The sequence below is a fragment of the Strongylocentrotus purpuratus genome, unplaced genomic scaffold, assembly GCF_000002235.5.
Source record: "Strongylocentrotus purpuratus isolate Spur 01 unplaced genomic scaffold, Spur_5.0 spur5_scaffold_9, whole genome shotgun sequence".
In the NCBI taxonomy this organism is placed as follows: domain Eukaryota; kingdom Metazoa; phylum Echinodermata; class Echinoidea; order Camarodonta; family Strongylocentrotidae; genus Strongylocentrotus; species Strongylocentrotus purpuratus.
The window spans coordinates 33,622,872-33,640,471 of NW_022145615.1; the positions used below are offsets into that span (position 1 = coordinate 33,622,872).

The 17,600-nt window shown below is 36.3% G+C and overlaps 2 protein-coding genes across 2 annotated transcripts; both read right to left on the reverse strand.

The window, feature by feature from the left end:
- Window positions 1-598: 598 nt before the first annotated feature.
- Window positions 599-10,409, reverse strand: LOC115920753. The gene is made up of 2 exons (XM_030977331.1): window positions 10,297-10,409; window positions 599-2,634 (listed from the first exon to the last, which is right to left on the reverse strand). Exon 2 carries the CDS (start codon window positions 2,426-2,428, stop codon window positions 1,829-1,831), a length of 600 nt encoding a protein of 199 aa, XP_030833191.1. The 5' UTR covers window positions 2,429-2,634; window positions 10,297-10,409; the 3' UTR covers window positions 599-1,828.
- A 1,764-nt stretch (window positions 10,410-12,173) lies between these two features.
- LOC100889587 (UPF0235 protein C15orf40 homolog) lies at window positions 12,174-15,778 on the reverse strand. The gene is made up of 4 exons (XM_003728617.3): window positions 15,604-15,778; window positions 14,273-14,399; window positions 13,156-13,283; window positions 12,174-12,547 (listed from the first exon to the last, which is right to left on the reverse strand). The coding sequence occupies exons 1-4, from the start codon at window positions 15,691-15,693 to the stop codon at window positions 12,449-12,451; spliced, it is 444 nt and encodes a 147-aa protein (XP_003728665.2). The 5' UTR covers window positions 15,694-15,778; the 3' UTR covers window positions 12,174-12,448.
- Window positions 15,779-17,600: the final 1,822 nt, after the last annotated feature.

Genomic DNA, 17,600 nt, shown 5'->3' on the forward strand with positions numbered 1-17,600 from the left:
AACACAAAAATGTCACCAGGACATTTGTCATATCCAGGGTCCAAGGGTCCAAGGTTCCAGGGTTCAGGTTGAAGTTTGGGGGTTTGTGTGCATGCAGGCCCTTGTTGAAGTTTAGACATTTTTGGGTCCAGATCCCCTACATGTATGTTGCATTAAGTTTCATTTCGTCTAAGCCCAAGTTGGTGTTATATTTAATCACTACATGTACATGTATGTGATGAAATCATAACTTTTGTTGCATTTCCATATGGTCTAAAAAAAACCTTACTGTTCATTCTATCTTCCGCACTATGATAGTAAGGTATAATGAGGGTAAGTCTCACAAGACCCTCAATCAGAATATTGGTACTACTACATGAATAGTTCAGCAAGCTTCGAACCAACTACAATGTAGAAAATATTAGACCAAATGAAGAAAGAATCCCAACTGGGAATGAAATGAACTGGGAAGCAGACAAAAAAAAATTAGACAAAATAGTCATTACGAAAATGTAGCTAGATCATGGATGAGTAGATAAATAGGATGAGACAATGGGGGGGGGGGGATTAGACTAATTAAATGAAGAACCCTTCAAGTATAATATAACACTGAGACATTCAGAGTTGGTAAGTGCCAGACAGACCATTTTTGGATGCCTTTGTATGCTGTAGGCACACAAGAGGTCTACTCTAGGGTTTGTTTTCTGGATATGCTTCAATTTCTAATGAAAATTAATGATACACGTGTTTGGTCTAACAGTAATAAGAATAGTTACTGGTAGCAAGTTTATCCAAAATTATACATGAGCAGAAAATATGCACTCTTGATGACCCCAAAACAAGCATTGCTTGCCGGACATAGCACCACTTAGTGTGAGCTAAGTGGATTCCACCTATAAAGATGTCATTGCAAAACATGTACAATTAATAGCCCATCAACCTGTATTCTGGGAGGACAACAAGATAAAATTTAATTTGAACACACACTTTTCAAAAATAAAATAGCACTGTGATTTTGGGAACCTACGTGTACTGTACATGTACTGTTTTGATTTTAGAAGGTTACAAATTGTTTATTTGAGCATTACAACAAAGACAGTGTTTGAAAAATACAATCCTCCACAATCCCCATTTCAAACACTGTACCAGTTCAAAGCAGACAAACATTAATTGAAAAAAATTGCTTGTTTGAGAGTTATTATGAGTGCCGATGTACCGATTAACTAATTTATACCAAATCTGATTATTTAAGATCCAAATCCTGGTGGAAAACATATCTACACTGTACATGTACACTTTAAGATTTGTATGATTTAAAGAGCACCCTGTATTTACATGTAAGCTGGATAGAGTCTTTTTTTTAAAGAATTTCAGTTTTAAAATATTAACTGAAAGTTGTTTAAATGCACCTGTTTTATTAACAAGGAAACCAGCATTGGTCGCAGACATGTAAACATGTGCAATTGGTGAAAAACATTTATTTTTGTTTGAGTGTATCTACAAATAATCTAAGTAAAACAAACATATATCAATAATTGTTTCTTTCATTCCATTCCAACCTGGACTTTCCACTGTCTGCTTGAAACACTGTACACGCAACCATTGAGCTAATGTACATGTAGCAGCTACATGTATGCACATGTAAGTTCACTATATCTTATGTTAGTTGTATGATCATGTTATGCTATAAAAACATTTATCAATAAAATGACAATTTACGTGATACATTGCCAATTCTTTTTTGCCGCTAAACCATTTTCCCCAAGACCTACATGAATAAAATGCTATAAACATGTAGGTTATTTTGAAAGTGATGGATACAACAGCAATTATAAGATGATCAATTGCATTACATGTACATCTTCATGAATGACCTGAAAGCTAGAAATCTTACCTTCTTCACCATCTTCTTGGCAGTCACCTTCCCCTTCTTGGCCTTCATGTTGGTTTTACTTCCCCCTGCAACCCCCTTCAATTTCTTATTCTTCACCGCTTTCCCTTCCTTCATTGTTTTCAGCGTTAGCTTCAGCTGCCCCTTGCTGAAGTTTGTCTCCTGCACCCTGAACTGCACAGGGAAATCCTGCCCCTTCCTCTCCCCTCCTTCCCCTTCAGGCTTCATACACGCTACCATGTTTGTTTTGGCGGCCATCTTTGTTCTGTCCTCATCATCATCCTCCCCCGACTGATGCTCTAACACGAGATGCCGGGCACGCTGCTCCTCACAGTCTGCTCTCTCCTCCGCACTAGAAGAAGTAGACTCCTCCTGAGCAGCCATTTTGTTTTTGACTCCGTCACGGTTATCAACGCTCTCCTCCTGGTCAGATAGCCCTTCGCTCTCCTTGGCATTAACCTCCTTTTCCATAATAGTCCCAGTTTCTCCAGCAAACGACGATGCCGGCTCGATAGTCGCCTGACCCTCCGCTACAGCCTGACTTGTGCTAGGTTCCATTATAATAATAGTAGCAGGTCAATACTGGGTTCAGCACTGCCGACCCTTAGCTCTCCTAGCTCCTCGCTATTACTGAAGAGAAATCAAATCCTTCTGAGCTCTTTTGCCAGCACCTAGCCGGCCATGGTATGAGATATATTGTTGTTCAATATTCAGTGATGTATACTTCCATGCCATTGAATAGGATGATGTTGAATGCATCAACTCTGCAAGCAAAGAGAGGATGGAAAAGCTATTAAAATATCATGTTTCAAATCAAGTTTGCTTTCATAATATTGTGATCATTGCACAGTATAGTAACAAAGATTGTACATATATTTTCATATCCACAGTACATAGGTGTACACAATTATTGACAAGCCATATGGAATATTGTTGACTATCAACATAAAAATCAAGGCCATATTTTGAAAGTCTGATGTACTTACATTTCAAATGTATATTTTCACAGAAATTGAGTGTAAATAACAATAAAATTGTAGCATATACATGTAAACCTAGATGAATAAAGAAATAGGCATACAATCTGGACATGCATACAATGAAAATCTATCTATAGCTCAATGTCAGTTAATCTTATGTGTCAAGGAGATGAAGTATTCAATATCTTTACAATTCCATACTTTTTATTATTCTGTTAGCAAACTGTACATGCATGAGAAACATGTTTCCATTAATTCTTTTCAGTGCATTTCAATATACCGTTAAACTACATTTGAAAAAGCATATATCGAAATTACAAATGTGATTCTTTCCGCTGCTCACAATCATCATAATCCAATTCAATATGGTTGCATGATTGTATCGAAGTACAGAGAATGGCTGCATGCAGTGGATATCTTACGCTTTCCACTGCACAGATCTGGTCATAATAATATGCATCATTTCACACATCTACAGCCGCTGAACAAACTCACTCTCTCACAGCAGAGACAATTATCAGAGCAACTCAGAATCCATTTACCAATTGCTCCTTAGCTCTCAATCCTCTCTCATTTACTCCATGTCATCTCCTATATTTCATTTCCCTCGCTCTTGTCTCATTTCATTTTATTTCATTTCATTCCCTTTCCTCAACTCCTATATTTCCCTTTCCTTCATCTTCTCTCCTTTCCCCCTTTATCATCACTTCTATTTAATTTTCCTTACTCCCCTCCCTTTCGTTTTTCTCTCATCTTGTATTCTCCCTTTTCCTTTCCTTCCCTACCATTCCCTTCATCCTTTCCTTCTCCTCTTCTTCTGCCATTCCTTTTTTTCCTCTCAACTCCTATAGACTCATTTTACTTTCTTTCCCTTCCCTTCTCTTCTTTTGCTTTTTCTTCTTTCACCTTTTTTCTTTCATCTCTTCTATTCTTTCTAACTTCCTTTCTTACCTCCACTATTCCCTCTTTTCACATCCCTGCATCATTCTCCATTTCCTACCCGGTTTCCATCTCTTCTCTCCTTTTTCACTTCTCTTCCCCTCCTTCGTTCTTGCCTGTCCCATGTAACATTTCAATTATTTCCAGGAGCATTTAACTCTTCCTCCCCCTTCATGGCTTGCATTGTCTGTTTGATTCCTCTACTTTTCATCCTGATCTAAATAACGAATCCTTCTTGGTTTCATGATTCCTATCTCACTGCTGAATTAATGATATAGAATATGGGTCAGATATATGCTAAGTTCATTTTCTAAATTCACATCCTGACTAAGTGGAATATTAATTAATGTCATACATATTGTATTTTCTTTTTGTTTCAAATAATCAAAGACTTTCCTTTTTATCCTGAAAGCAGTAAATTTTAGATTAGAAATATTTTGTTTTGTCTGCAAAGATTTAAATAAACAATAAACTGATTTTCATATTGCAGGTGAGACACAATTTTACATCCTTCCTGAGCACATTGTTTACATTATTAGTTTTGTAAATAAAATAATAAATGCCTACAATGAATATGGATATTTGTATCACATTGTATAGAATACAGGCAGGAATAAACTGTACATTTCCCCTGCACTTCATGCCTTCTAAACACTACCTACAAAAATAGCATCTCTTCTCTTTCCCCCTGTGCATAATTTACCCCACTAGACAGGGGGCTCTAAAGTAAAGGGTAATAGACGGTTGCTATGGGCACATGACGGTAACTGGTATGCCAAGAATGAACTAGTTGTGCACTCAGTTGCCTTCAACGAGAGAGACTGATTACGACTCCCTCCGCTAATAAATGAATCGACCCTCTGCTACTATTACCTTCGTGATTATATTTACAAACAATATCTTTCAGAATGTTTTAGTAATCAACCTTATGGATTGTTTTTAATATGAATCATGTACAATAATTATATGTAGGGGGCGAACATACAGTGAAGGTATAATGAACATTTGACATTGATAAACAACACAGGTGCATCGAGCAAAGAAGCTCTCGCAAGCTTTACAATTTAAAAAAAGGAGATTTGATTGAAGAAAACAAAATCGTTATCAATTTGAAATTGCACATTTTTTGTAAATCATCTAAACTGAGTTTCCATAAACAAAGGAGCAGACCCTACATGTACATCCTTCAAACACACAGTATTACACTGAAATTCAAAATATTTATAAAGTCTGCTTAATACCAGACTAACAGTTTTTTCTTTTTCTTCCAGCGCTAGAAGGCTAGAAGTACACAGTGTTGCCCCCTACAGCAGTACTGCCTGGTGTATTCTGTGAGTGAGAGCAGATATATGCATGACGGTGTTTTATTATGAAGACATACTGGTAGAATGCAGAAGCTTAATGCCATGTTACTAGGCAATGTGATGGTTGCCATAGCAACATTAATATAAAAATAATGAAATTAATAACTGTTAGAGATGGTGGTATCTTTTTTTCGTACTGTATATTGAATGCAAAGAAGTGTCAGGCTTGAAATCATTGATGTCACCCACTGGTTCATAATACATGTACAACTATGATGTATACAGTACATATGAAAATGTAATATTTGTATATATGATGGTGGTGATGATGATGGTGATGATTATGATGATGATGATGATACCGTAATTAACGTTGTATAAACCGCCCTCGTGTATTAACCGCACCCCTCTTTTTCGCCCTTTTTTTTTTGCCAAGATTTTTTTTTGTGTGTTTAAGATCATTGATGTAAATTTTAAAAAAGTAGGGGTCCTAGGATAGAACCTTGTGATACACCTTGTAATAGAAGAAAAATTGGAGGAATTATTATTATAAACTTCATATTGAGATCTATCAGAAAGATTACTTTCAAACCAAGATGACAGACAAATTTGAGTGTTGTTCTAGTTTCCGAGTGGAATTACTGAGCTGGGAGACATTGCCAGGCATAGCGCCCGGTGGAGGGGCATAAATCGAAACTTTAAAAAAAAAAATTAAAAAAAATTTTGGTGTACCGTGTATAAGCCGCACCCCCGACTTTGAATTTTTTCGGCGGCAAAAAGGTGCGGTTAATATACCGTTAATTACGGTAATTATGACGATGATAATAGTGATTGGTGGTGATGATGATGATGGTAATCAGGGCTCTACACTAATAATAATAATAATATGGATATTTATATAACGCTGGTATCCGCCAGGCTCTGATGCTCATGGCGCTGTACATATTACAATCACAAACATATCACTTTCTTAAAGGGAAAGTCCACCCCCAAAATAAGTTTGTTTCGATAGAGGCAGAATAATAAGAAAATCAGGTGAGTGAAAGTTTGAGCAAATTCTGAATGAAAATAAGAAAGTTATGAATTATTGAAGTTGTGATCAATCAAATACAAATTTGCAACTCTGTGGCTTATTATACGAGCTCTCCTTCATTTGCTTTGTGCATAATATTCCATAAAATCATGTTTTCTTCGTTATTGATGACGGAATATATATTTGTTCCTTGCAGGGGGAGTATAGAAACATATTTGCAATTATTATATTTAGGGTGCATGTATGGTTGAAATTTTTCTTGAGGGAAAATGAAAAAATTTTTAGTACTGAGCAAATGGAAGTTGAGCTCGCATGATACGTCATAGAGTTGCCAATTTGTGTTTGATTGATCACAACTTCAAAAATCCTAACTTCCTTATTTTTAATCGGAATTTGCTCAAACTTTCACTGACTTGTTTCTCTCATTTTTCTACTCCTTTTAAAACTAACTTAATTTCAGGGTGGACTTCCTCTTTAACTAAAACAAAGTAAACTAAAACAACACAAAGTAAACTAAAACAACACAAATTATTACACTTCATTGAAATAATTGAATAGCACTATTTAGAAAGAGATGGCTTTTTGATGGTAATGATGATGAAAATGAAGATAATGATGAGAGTCATGGTGAAGGTGCAGTTATAGCATTGGTAGCAGTGGTGGCCCTACCTTTAACATTTCATTGCCAAAATATCCAAAGTTCAAACAAATACAGAAGGACCAAAATTCCTGGCTTGACAAATTGGACAGGTTCAATTTTGTTTTATTGTCCATCAGCATATTTTAGAATTCCCTAACAAGCCAGTCATGATCTGGGTTTGCACACACGTAGCCCCTTTTAGATAATTGCAACCACCTTTTCCTTCCTACATTTGCCAAATTGACATCGTAAAAAAAAGAATTAGGGTCCAAGTCACAACTGCAAGGATACAAAATGTGAATATTTGTGACATGCTCAATTATTTACATAAACATTAAATTTCTATAAAACTCTGAAGGAATTATATTCAGTGTTGTAATGTCATTTCTTATCGAAAGAGGATGAAATTTTCCTCCCAACATGAAAATCTTCACAAATAAACTGGTTGTCATAATAACAGAATGGTTATATCACCCTTCTCTGTATATTTAAATTCTTAAAACATTAAAATAGCATTTCAGGGTAGTCAAAACTGTAATGAAATGGTGGTTTGTTGCACATATGTACACTTCTTCCTTTGACTCAAAACAAAAGAGTCAAATTTGTCTAGTTTATGTGGATGAAATATTCAATTACATTTTTTGTATATTAAATTGCAAAAATTCCACTTCTTTCATTTTCATCGCAAATATCAAGTAGTAAAACATTTCAGCAAAAAAAATATGCTTTAGCAAACGCTGCAATAACCCTGAAAATTTGTTCTGCTTGTAAAATTTATCAAATACAATTCTAATAGCAACATACTGTGAATACATTTGCAGAAATCGTAGAATACTCCATTACGCGATTGAACGAACTTGAAAGGGTCTAACGAGGCAGACTAACAGATCACATTCCATTCCAATGTTCATTGCCAGGGAGGCCTAGCTGCTTGGCAATGAGCAGCTAAAGCTATGTGCGAGGTTAAAGGTCAAAGTGTCTGCAATTTGTATGCTATCAATCACGGTTATCGGTGAGTGTAAAAACTTATAGAGGGCCAAGCTGGATGTGAGCTTGTGAGGGCAGGATTTCAGTTTATCTGACTGAAGGAAACAATTAAACAGACTGCTGCACCTAACAGTAGTTCCCACAACTTAAATCATCTATCACCTACACGTACAACCCATTGGACAAAGCAATATTTTACATTTCATAATCTTAATAGTCAACCATATTTTATGCATCTCTTCTTAAGATGAATGATGAATCCTTGAGGTAAATAAGCATGAAATTGAAAAGAAACATTCTAGATAGCTACATACAGATTATATTTGAATCATTTGTAGCAGTTCAAATTTTAAGGGATTTAGACAAACCATGATACATTATATATATATAGTTTTTAAATAGAATGTGTTTTTGAGAGCAGAGAACAAGTGGATCCTTGATGATTTAATCAATGACAGTTTAGTACATGCAGCTTTGTAGGATTTGCCAGTGGTACCAACCACTGCCAAATCCATATATTCATAACAAGTGATCATCTGAAATTACCCCTCCTGTTTCACAATGACATTGGCTCATGTAAACCTATTTTCAGTTTTCACCTACATTTAGGTGGAGAATGGCAAACATAGATTAATTTCTTGCCAAAAGGAGTAAAGGACTTCAGAACCAAGCTGGGATCCAAACCCTCAACCTTTTGAGACACAGGTAAATGAACCACTATACCTAAACCCCTCCAGTATAAACTATCAGATACCATGAACCCACAATACAAACAGTAACAATTGTAGACAAAATACATGTGATCAATATTGGAAAATTATGAAAACGACATCTTAATTGCTCTTCAGTGGCTTATCAATTACTGGTCCTAAAAAAATTGAAAAAACCTTATAAACATATAAAAGATTGTTGATCTGAAAAAAAGAACATATTCAGGACTAAAAAAAGGTCAAATGGAGGGGATATATACATGTATAATATTGCATACAGAGCATATTTGACATTATTACCCGTATCAGACATCTGAGCTGGTCATTTACAAAACCGTATTGCCCTAGTTTTCACTAGCAGTGGGAACGGAGGGGTATATTCTTTGTATTTTCCTTGGTCTCCCTGCGCGTATTGACTTTGCGTGGAGAGACGAGTGAAAATATACCTTGGTATTTTCCACGGTCTCGCATTTTCATTGCGCATCTATTAATATTATGCGTACGAGAACCTGCGCACTTTGCGCGCACTCTATTGTGACGTAATAATCACACCAAATACACACTGTTTGTAGTGTATTGAAAATTTTGTCAAGCACTGGATGCACAGTGTTGGTTTGACAAAGTTTGTTCAGTTCTTGAGATTGTCATGGTGGATGTCTGTATTTGCTCTAGATGTCTGATTTGGATAACAATAAAAATATTGACTGGCTTTACTTTCGGGGGATATCAGAAATATTGACCGCGCTAAGACCATATTGCCCTCGTCTTTCGACTCGGGGCAATATGATCTGAGCTTGGTCAATATTTCTGATATACCCCTCAAGGCCAGTCAATATTATATAAATATATTAGATACTCTTATTAGATAGCATAGCGGCGATTACTCTGTACTAGTTTCCGAGGTAAGGACTGTTTTTATGACTTGGCGACCTCAACTAATTTAACTAGTCGCCAGGGCAGACTAGGCGTAAATACATCTGGATCTATTCTAAAGTAAAAGTCAAATTTGACTGAACATAAAAAATGCACCCAACAACAACTGTGTACCGTTTTGATCAATAAAAATGTGTTGTGATTAATATATGAAGCATTTAAAGGCACAAGATTTTAGGCCCTTATATAATTGCATACCGTAACACGAAGGGGTGCGGGCCCACGAGCGTGCGTGAAGTTTATGGTCGCTAACTTAATGCACGTACGCCTGCCCGCACCCCTTCGTCGGTATGCAATTGTATTGTAATTGTCAGAAATTATTATAATGTCTTCGTTTTTAGGAAAAATACTCCAAAAGAGATAAGAAAATTGACACGAAAGGGGTAAGAAACATAACAACTTTTAAGCCATGACCATAATTTGAACAATTGATGAAGATTTAGTTGATTTTTGGTATGTTTTAGTAGGCGGAATCGGGTAAAAAATGGATACGAAAGTACACTAGCGCCAACTTTATAATCATCAGAATCATTTTCATCGGGCACTATTAAACGGTAACCGATATCTATTCATATTGAACACATCATCATTCAAGATCATACAAAACAACATAAATCTATTAATCTATTCAACTAATCTTCATGTAACAGTGAGATTTACATTCACTTTGCAGTGCTCTCATATTTTACATATTCGCTGGAGCTACCGCCCGTTTTCGGGTAACCTCCTACACACAATACACAGCACTTGCATTTACAACACGGGAAAGGTCAGCGCTGCATACGAGCTAGCGCGCGCTAGCTTTTCGATCCAGATCCAGGTCAGTCAAAAAGAAACAAATTATCTCATTTTGTACAGAATTCAAGGATTATTCATCAATGTTTTATACCATTGACTTACCTTTATTTTCCTGCTCTTTCGTCTCACAAATGTGTGCTTAGAATAGTGTCAAAAACAGCAAATCATCGAAAAAATTATGTTTATGAATGAGATGAGTGTCGCGGGAAAATGTAAACAATGCGTAAATTTATACTTATGTCAAGCTATAGATGGCGCTCGAACAAATTCCTCCCATCCACATTTCGGTAGCGGGTTTCAATTTTAGAGTTCTGTGGTTTCAGTCAGTAGGATTATCACAAATTTCCAGTGGCACATGGAATTTTGGTGGTTGTAGAAATTAAATGAGGTGTTGATCAACAATGTGATCTCAAAAGAAAAGGGGAGTAGAAGTTCCTAACATGATGTCTTTGTAGCCTCATTTGCCTGACATTACATAATAGCTACCATAAATGTTTCTTGTAGGCTTAGACTCTATCACCTGTAATTCTTTTTAGAATGTATTAAATCCAAAAATAAATCATGATGTAGATCTACATCAATTAGATTGTTTTGTATCATAAGGACTTATAAATTATTCAAGTTGTAAATCATCCAAACAATCATCTTTAGCTGATATTACAATTTGTTCACATGAGTCTGTCACAACTATTTATGAAAATGTGACCAGAAATGACTCCCTCTCTCTTTCTTCCCTCAATCACTCTTTACCTCCCTCTTTATTTTATTTTCTCACTTACCTTTCTTCCTCTTCTCTGGTCTACTTATTTCTTACATTTCTCTTCCTCTCTCTCTCTCTCACTCTCTCTCTCTCTCTCTCTCTCTCTCTCTCTCTCTCTCTCTCTCTCTCTCTCTCTCTCTCTCTCTTCTCATCAAACATCTGTCTCTCTTGTTCTTTTCTTTCTCTATTTTCAATTTCATATTCAAATTCTCATTAATTCTTGCTGAATCCTCTATACTCGGACTCACACGGACAATAAATTTACCAGTAAACAGTCTGAAGTTTAATGTCCATTTTATTAAGCACAGATCTTAATCTTGGACAGCATTGCACTGAGTTACAGAGAGAACATGCTGAATCTTACAATATCAACAAATCTATTTCTATAATATTCATTTTTTATTTCATTTTATTTATTTCCACAATAACAGCAAATAAAGTTACAAAGCTTTGTTTTACAAAGTCATTCCAATCAAAATATTAACAAAATAAAAAGAAACATTATATAGTATGCGCAAAGCAGTAAAAGTATACAATTGAGACTAAGAAGATAATTGCTTGCTGTATTGCGGAAGAAACCTAGGAAAGCAGCTTGTAATTTAGGCTCCCTAACATAAAATATAATATCAACAAGTAGAAAATGCAAGGACAAAGATGGGGAAAACGGAACGATACAAAGCAAGACAATACATGACAACACAAGCACAAGAAGGGGACACTGAAGCATACAAGACTGGAACAGTTTGCCAGAAAATATTGTGGTCTTGGCAACAACGGACAAATTCAAAAGACACATAGATAAGCATTGGTGGGAGTATCGCTTCGATCTCCCATGACTCCACTCCTGTGCATGCGCATACACTCAGTAATAAATCCAACAGGCTAAACCTACATTATAGAAGCAGTGACCGGGAATTACAGGCCAACGCCTTCTACCCGTACTTGATGATGATGATGATGATGATGAAGCAATTCAATATGATGAAAAATTGAGGTTTGGACATTTTCTATAGGCAGAGTGGCCCATTAGCAGGCCCCAAAAAATGAAATCCTCTGAATATAATCAGCATTTTGAAGTGAATATTGACTAAGGATCATCAGAAGAATTATTTACTATTATTTGTACCAAGATTGATAACTTTCATGAACTATAAACAAATAACAAAAATTGATTTATTAATTCTCATATCAAGTTGTGAAAAACATAATCCAAGTGACACTGACCTAAAATGACCTTTGACCTTGACTTTGTGACCTGGATTTTGTGTCATATGATTTGTGATACTTGATAACCCTTTAGTCTAAGTTTCAATGAATAATAAGTTATACTTTCAAAATTATATAAACACATCCAAAACTTAACCTCAGGTTCAGTTTTTGATGATGACGCCACAACACAGTCTAAGGTGGTTGACCTGCAATAACCTTTGACCTTGACTTTGTGACCTGAAATTCTCCTCACATGATTGGGGATAACTCATAACTCTGAGGGCCTCATCCATTATCTATTTCCTCTTGAAGCTTTTGAAGGATCTCATTGGCTGAGAGAGTCCCTGATGCCACACCGATAGTCTTTGCTCTTGATTTTGATCCCTGTATTAAAGATGTGTGTAACAGGTGAAGAAAGAAAAGGGGAAGGAAGAGAAAAAGTTGTCAGAGTTACGCCATGTTATTCTTACCTACTATTACATGGTCTACTCCTGAAAACTTTACCTACAATTCAGTATCTAAACCATGAATAGTATTGATGATACTTCACTAAAAAAATTATGCATGTGTTTTATCCAGTTGTTTTTAAAAGACGGCAACATCAACTACAACTTAGAGCTCTTGCATTGCATTTCAGTAGCTTAGGGAAATGTATTAGCATGAAAAGACATGTCTGGAATTCAAAATACATGATCGTTGAAAATCATAATGTCATCACACAGAGGTGAGATGTGGAGCTGGTAAATATATGTACTAACTTGATTAGGCTTAATGTTACTCCCTATATATCTATGTAACATATGTTTTATGGACCTCTGCCTTGTGTAGATGAGTCTGAAATAAAGTTCTGAATTGAATTGTATTGAATTACCTTAACTTATATTCAGATATGTTAAAAAATACCTTCCAATGAGCAAATATCACTAGCTATTATGCCTTTTGTGTTCCGGTCGCGACTCTTTGTGCAACTGCTTTTCGCTAAGGTACCTTACCCTTTCCAAAGAGACATCACTCTTACGAAGCCCAAGTACGGAAGCCAGGTACTTGACAAGCTCAGTGTTTGCAGCTCCCTCTACCGGAGGAGCACTGATCTGAACCCCTACACCTTCTTCTTCTATACCTGTAGGAAGAAAAAAAAATTAAGTAATCATTATTTTTCTAAACTGAATAATATTTGTAAACCCTGCCACATGCTGAGTTAAGTAGGATGTAGATATTGGTCAATAGCAAGCACAACCAAATTGCAATACTGCATTTATTTTACTTAAGACAAAATTAGTATTAACTGACATAGACTTACAGTACCTTCTCACTGGATACAAGTGTGGAAGATCCTAGACCCTTGTAGAAAATAATGGGTTATACCCAATAAATAAAGAAAAGTACCGGTACCAATTTAGGACAATTGGGTATTAATTTTAAAAAGAGGGTACAGAATAGTTAACATCTGTTCGATCGGTTCTATATGAACGGGGAATTAGATTAATAATGTTTGCATTACTTAACTATTCAATAAACTAGACCCACTTCTGAGTATACAATATGACTGTTAATAGTTAATAGAGTGGCACTGGTACTTCCTTTTATTGAACACTGAAGAACAAGCTGAAATCTTATCTTTTTTAACAATACCTGTACTTGGCACTAGGACATTCATCCAAACTTTCTCGTCCAAACTTTCTCATTCTTTCTATTTTTCTTGTGCGCCTCGGAATAGCATTGTCTAGATAGACGGCGCTATAAAAATTGCCTATTATTATTATTATTATTATTAATATTACTGTACAAACTCTCAGTATAATGAGGGCATTATGCTGGTCTAACTTCTCTGTATTTTAATAGTCTTTAAGCCCTGATCAAGGTAGCATCTCTGGTCTCATAGGCCCGAATTCACAAAGGAGGTTCGTTGACAAACCTAGGTTTATGTGCGTCATATGACGCGTTTCGTCGTTGAAACAAACCTAGGTTTGTCTGGTTTGAAACGCGTTGAAAAGTGTCATATGACGCACATAAACCTAGGTTTGTCGACAAACCTCCTTTTTGAATTCGGCCAAAGAGTTTGTTATAACTGGATTCCATCCATTGTAAATCTTGTGTTTCCCTTCTCACCTGTGATGCCATTGTGTTTAGCTCCTGGCTTAGCCTGGATCGAGATTGAGATAGAACCATCTTTTTTCATCATGACTGGCCCTGATGAAGATGATGCAGAACTAGCCACTGATGAAACACCTGTATTCTGATAGAGAGAAGAGAAAGAGGAATATGTACATAACTTGTTATGGTAATATCATCTGCTGAAAGACAAGAGGGCATTAACTCTCTGTATTAGAATTACAGGTTCACAGCCTTCTGGCTTGAAAGACATTACAATTACACAGTTAATGAGCTCCATGATTGTGGTGTCTTCTCAGGTAAATTAAACTGTAAATTTCCTTCAACAAGATCACATCAATAATCTTTCCTTTTTTAATCAGGCAATTTGTTGTCATTAGTGTGAATTCATTTTATAACCAAGAAAAATAAAAATGTTCTTCTTCCCATTCTCAGGAAATAGTTCATCATTCTACAGGAGGGCATAACAAGTGACAAACTAGAGAATGTTTTTGGCATATCAATTCAATTCAATTTTTTCAATTTCAGGGAGCTAGCAATACTATTACTAGCCTAGACTATCACCATGATTACTTTAATAGTAATAGGGTCTACTAATAGGCCTAGTATTACCGTAAATTCAGATTTAGTTTACATCACTCTTTACAAGGGGAGGTGAGTATACCACTCGAGGTTAGGTTTGAACAATGATAAGATCTTCATTTACAACAAAAAGTTCTTAATTTTTGCATTGTCTAGAGTCTATATTTTTTATTTTCTCCATTTTTTTGTCTTTCACTTTACCTTGATTTACCTTTATGTTGGGCTTCAAGTAGACTCTATAATTACTTATAATTATATGCCCCTCTGCAGCAGGATTATAATGTAGGGTCTATGTGTGTACTACTACTACTGGGGATTGCGCCTATGTCAGAGCTTTGGACAATGCAACAGCAAGGAAATATTTCTTTGGGTTCAACATGTCATCTTTAGCTCTCCATGCTTTTTCCAGGTTTCTTCAACTATTTCTTTCTTTTGACCGTTTTGTCACTCACTCAGCTCAGATTCAGTTTCATTCTTTCCAGTTTTCTTTTCTTTTCTTTTTTCCTTTCCTTTTTTCTGTCTTTCCTGCTTTACTTTTTCTTCTTCTCTTAGTCTTAGAATTCAATTGAAGTGTCTGAAAATGACACTAAAGTACAACAGTCGGATCCATGATTATATGATCGTGAGGTTTGACCAAACTGAAGGTTAGCGGTACAGCGAAGCCACCCTACCGGCTATGTCTGGGCGACAGAGAGTCTTTCCGGAAAGGCAGGTCAAAAACCCAAAATGTACTTTAGAAAACCTACCTTTTTAACCGCTCTTCCATCTGATTTTTTCCTTGGCATGACACTTGAACCCGTGAACAGTCTATAGATGATTGCAGTGGATTTAATCATCAAAATGAAATAAAACGTTCAACGTTTCAAAATCAAATGCAGAGTCAGCGATGCAGACGACTCGGCCGCTCCAGTTAAGTAGGCTAATTTCCAGGCAAGTTTGATTTAGTGTTTCCTTTTTATGATTCTTATTTCAGCTAAAAAAAAAATTTGATTAATCCATTATTAAAGAGGCTTTCGAAATATATTTCAAGGGTGTTTAGTAAATATATAAACTAAAAAAACACAAATCTCTCCTGAATTTATTTTGAATCAGAGGATGCCTCTCTTTTGCCTGTAACTTAGGCTATCATTGGCGTAAATAACTAGGCGTTGTGGTGTGCGCCTGTAATCCAGCTAAAAAGTGGAAGTTACAAACTGATTCAGCCGAGGACGCAGGTTCGAAACTGAGTCACGTCTTTCGGATGGTGACGTTAAAAGGTCGGTCCCCGGCCCCCCCACTCAGTGTTATTTAGGGTACGCATATGCTTGTTCCAACCGACCCCCCCTTTTCAGCAAAAGTCCGGTGTGTAAAGTCAATACGGCTCGACCTTTTTCTTTTGTATACGAGCCTTTTTCAGCACCCCCCCTTTTCAGCAAAAGTCCGGTGTGTAAAGTCAATACGGGTCGACCTTTTTCTTTTGTTACGAAAAGGACATTTTGGCAACACGCATGCGGTCATTTCGAAACCTGAGTGGGGGGGCCGGGGGTCGGTCCCAGACGTAATTAATCATATCTGATTGATACACGTCTGTAAAAACCCAATACACACACACACACACACACACACACACACACACGCATTCTCACATCAGGGCCTTTGTGGGGCACCTGATTGTGGGGTATTTCTGTGCGTTCCAGATATACCTTGTGGTCCCCTACTAGTGGGGTATGTACAACCTGGCGATAACAACCCGGCGGTGTGCTTACGATGTTACCATAAAAAAGTGTGCAAGTTTTAGCACACGCTCACAAAAAGTCATTTATGGGGTACCACTTCTAATGCCCCGCAGGGCATAGGACACCGAATATACAGTCATTTGAAAGACTTTACTCTGTGGGGTCCTGAAAAAATACCCCACAAAGTAAAAATGCCTCACAAGGGGTATGTGAAGCGCACATAAAACCCCACAAGAATGCTGAGGTGAGAGCCCACACACACACACACATGCATAATTAAAGATAGTTGAGTTTTGTTGCGGGGGCACGGTCGCTACACACTCCTTTTTGTTTTTTTGTGTCAAATTTGAGAGAATAATAATGATAATAATAATAATATTGTTTACCCAGGATAGCCTCATCAGTATTCATACTGTTCTCCCTGAGGGCCCTGCAATCATATTATTACAATTTATATGGCAAAATCATCTTTGTTTGATCAAAATCGGCTCAGAGATGGCTGAAATATCCATAAATATAACCTTTTCTAATATTTGGGGTGCCCCACAAATATTTGTTTTTTATAGCCGTTCCGTGTTGGTTATAATACGCACAACCAGTAGGCCAGTGTATTGTTATTATTAATTAATTAATTAACGGTAACGGTCACCAAATTTTTGTGAAAATGGAGCTGAATTAGTATGATCGTATTCAATCTAAATTCAAACATTTTGGAGTCTAAAATTACCTTCACAGCAATTTCAGGTTCTAAAGGGCACTAGAAATGTCATAAATAAGAATAAGAGCAATAACCATATACTTTGGAGGCATTTGCGGTCTTAAACAAAGACTCAACTATCCCTTTAAATGATATACTCAGTACACGCTTAAAAAAACTAAAATAAGAGCAACAACGTAAATATTCAAAACTGAATGATACACGCCAAAGAAATAAAACAACAATACACAATCGGGTACAGATCTTTATCAGTATGGAATGTGTTTCCCGACATAGCACCAATGACTTTAAACAAAATTAAATTCAGTTA

Coding starts and splice junctions, on each gene's coding strand:
- LOC115920753 (XM_030977331.1), bottom strand. CDS start 2,428: ATGGAACCTAGCACAAGTCAGGCTGTAGCGGAGGGTCAGGCGACTATC.
- LOC100889587 (XM_003728617.3), bottom strand. CDS start 15,693: ATGATTAAATCCACTGCAATCATCTATAGACTGTTCACGGGTTCAAGT. Junction 14,400..15,603: donor ATGGAAGAGCGGTTAAAAAG/GTAGGTTTTCTA, acceptor TCTCTCTATCAG/AATACAGGTGTTTCATCAGT. Junction 13,284..14,272: donor TAAACACAATGGCATCACAG/GTGAGAAGGGAA, acceptor TTCTTCCTACAG/GTATAGAAGAAGAAGGTGTA.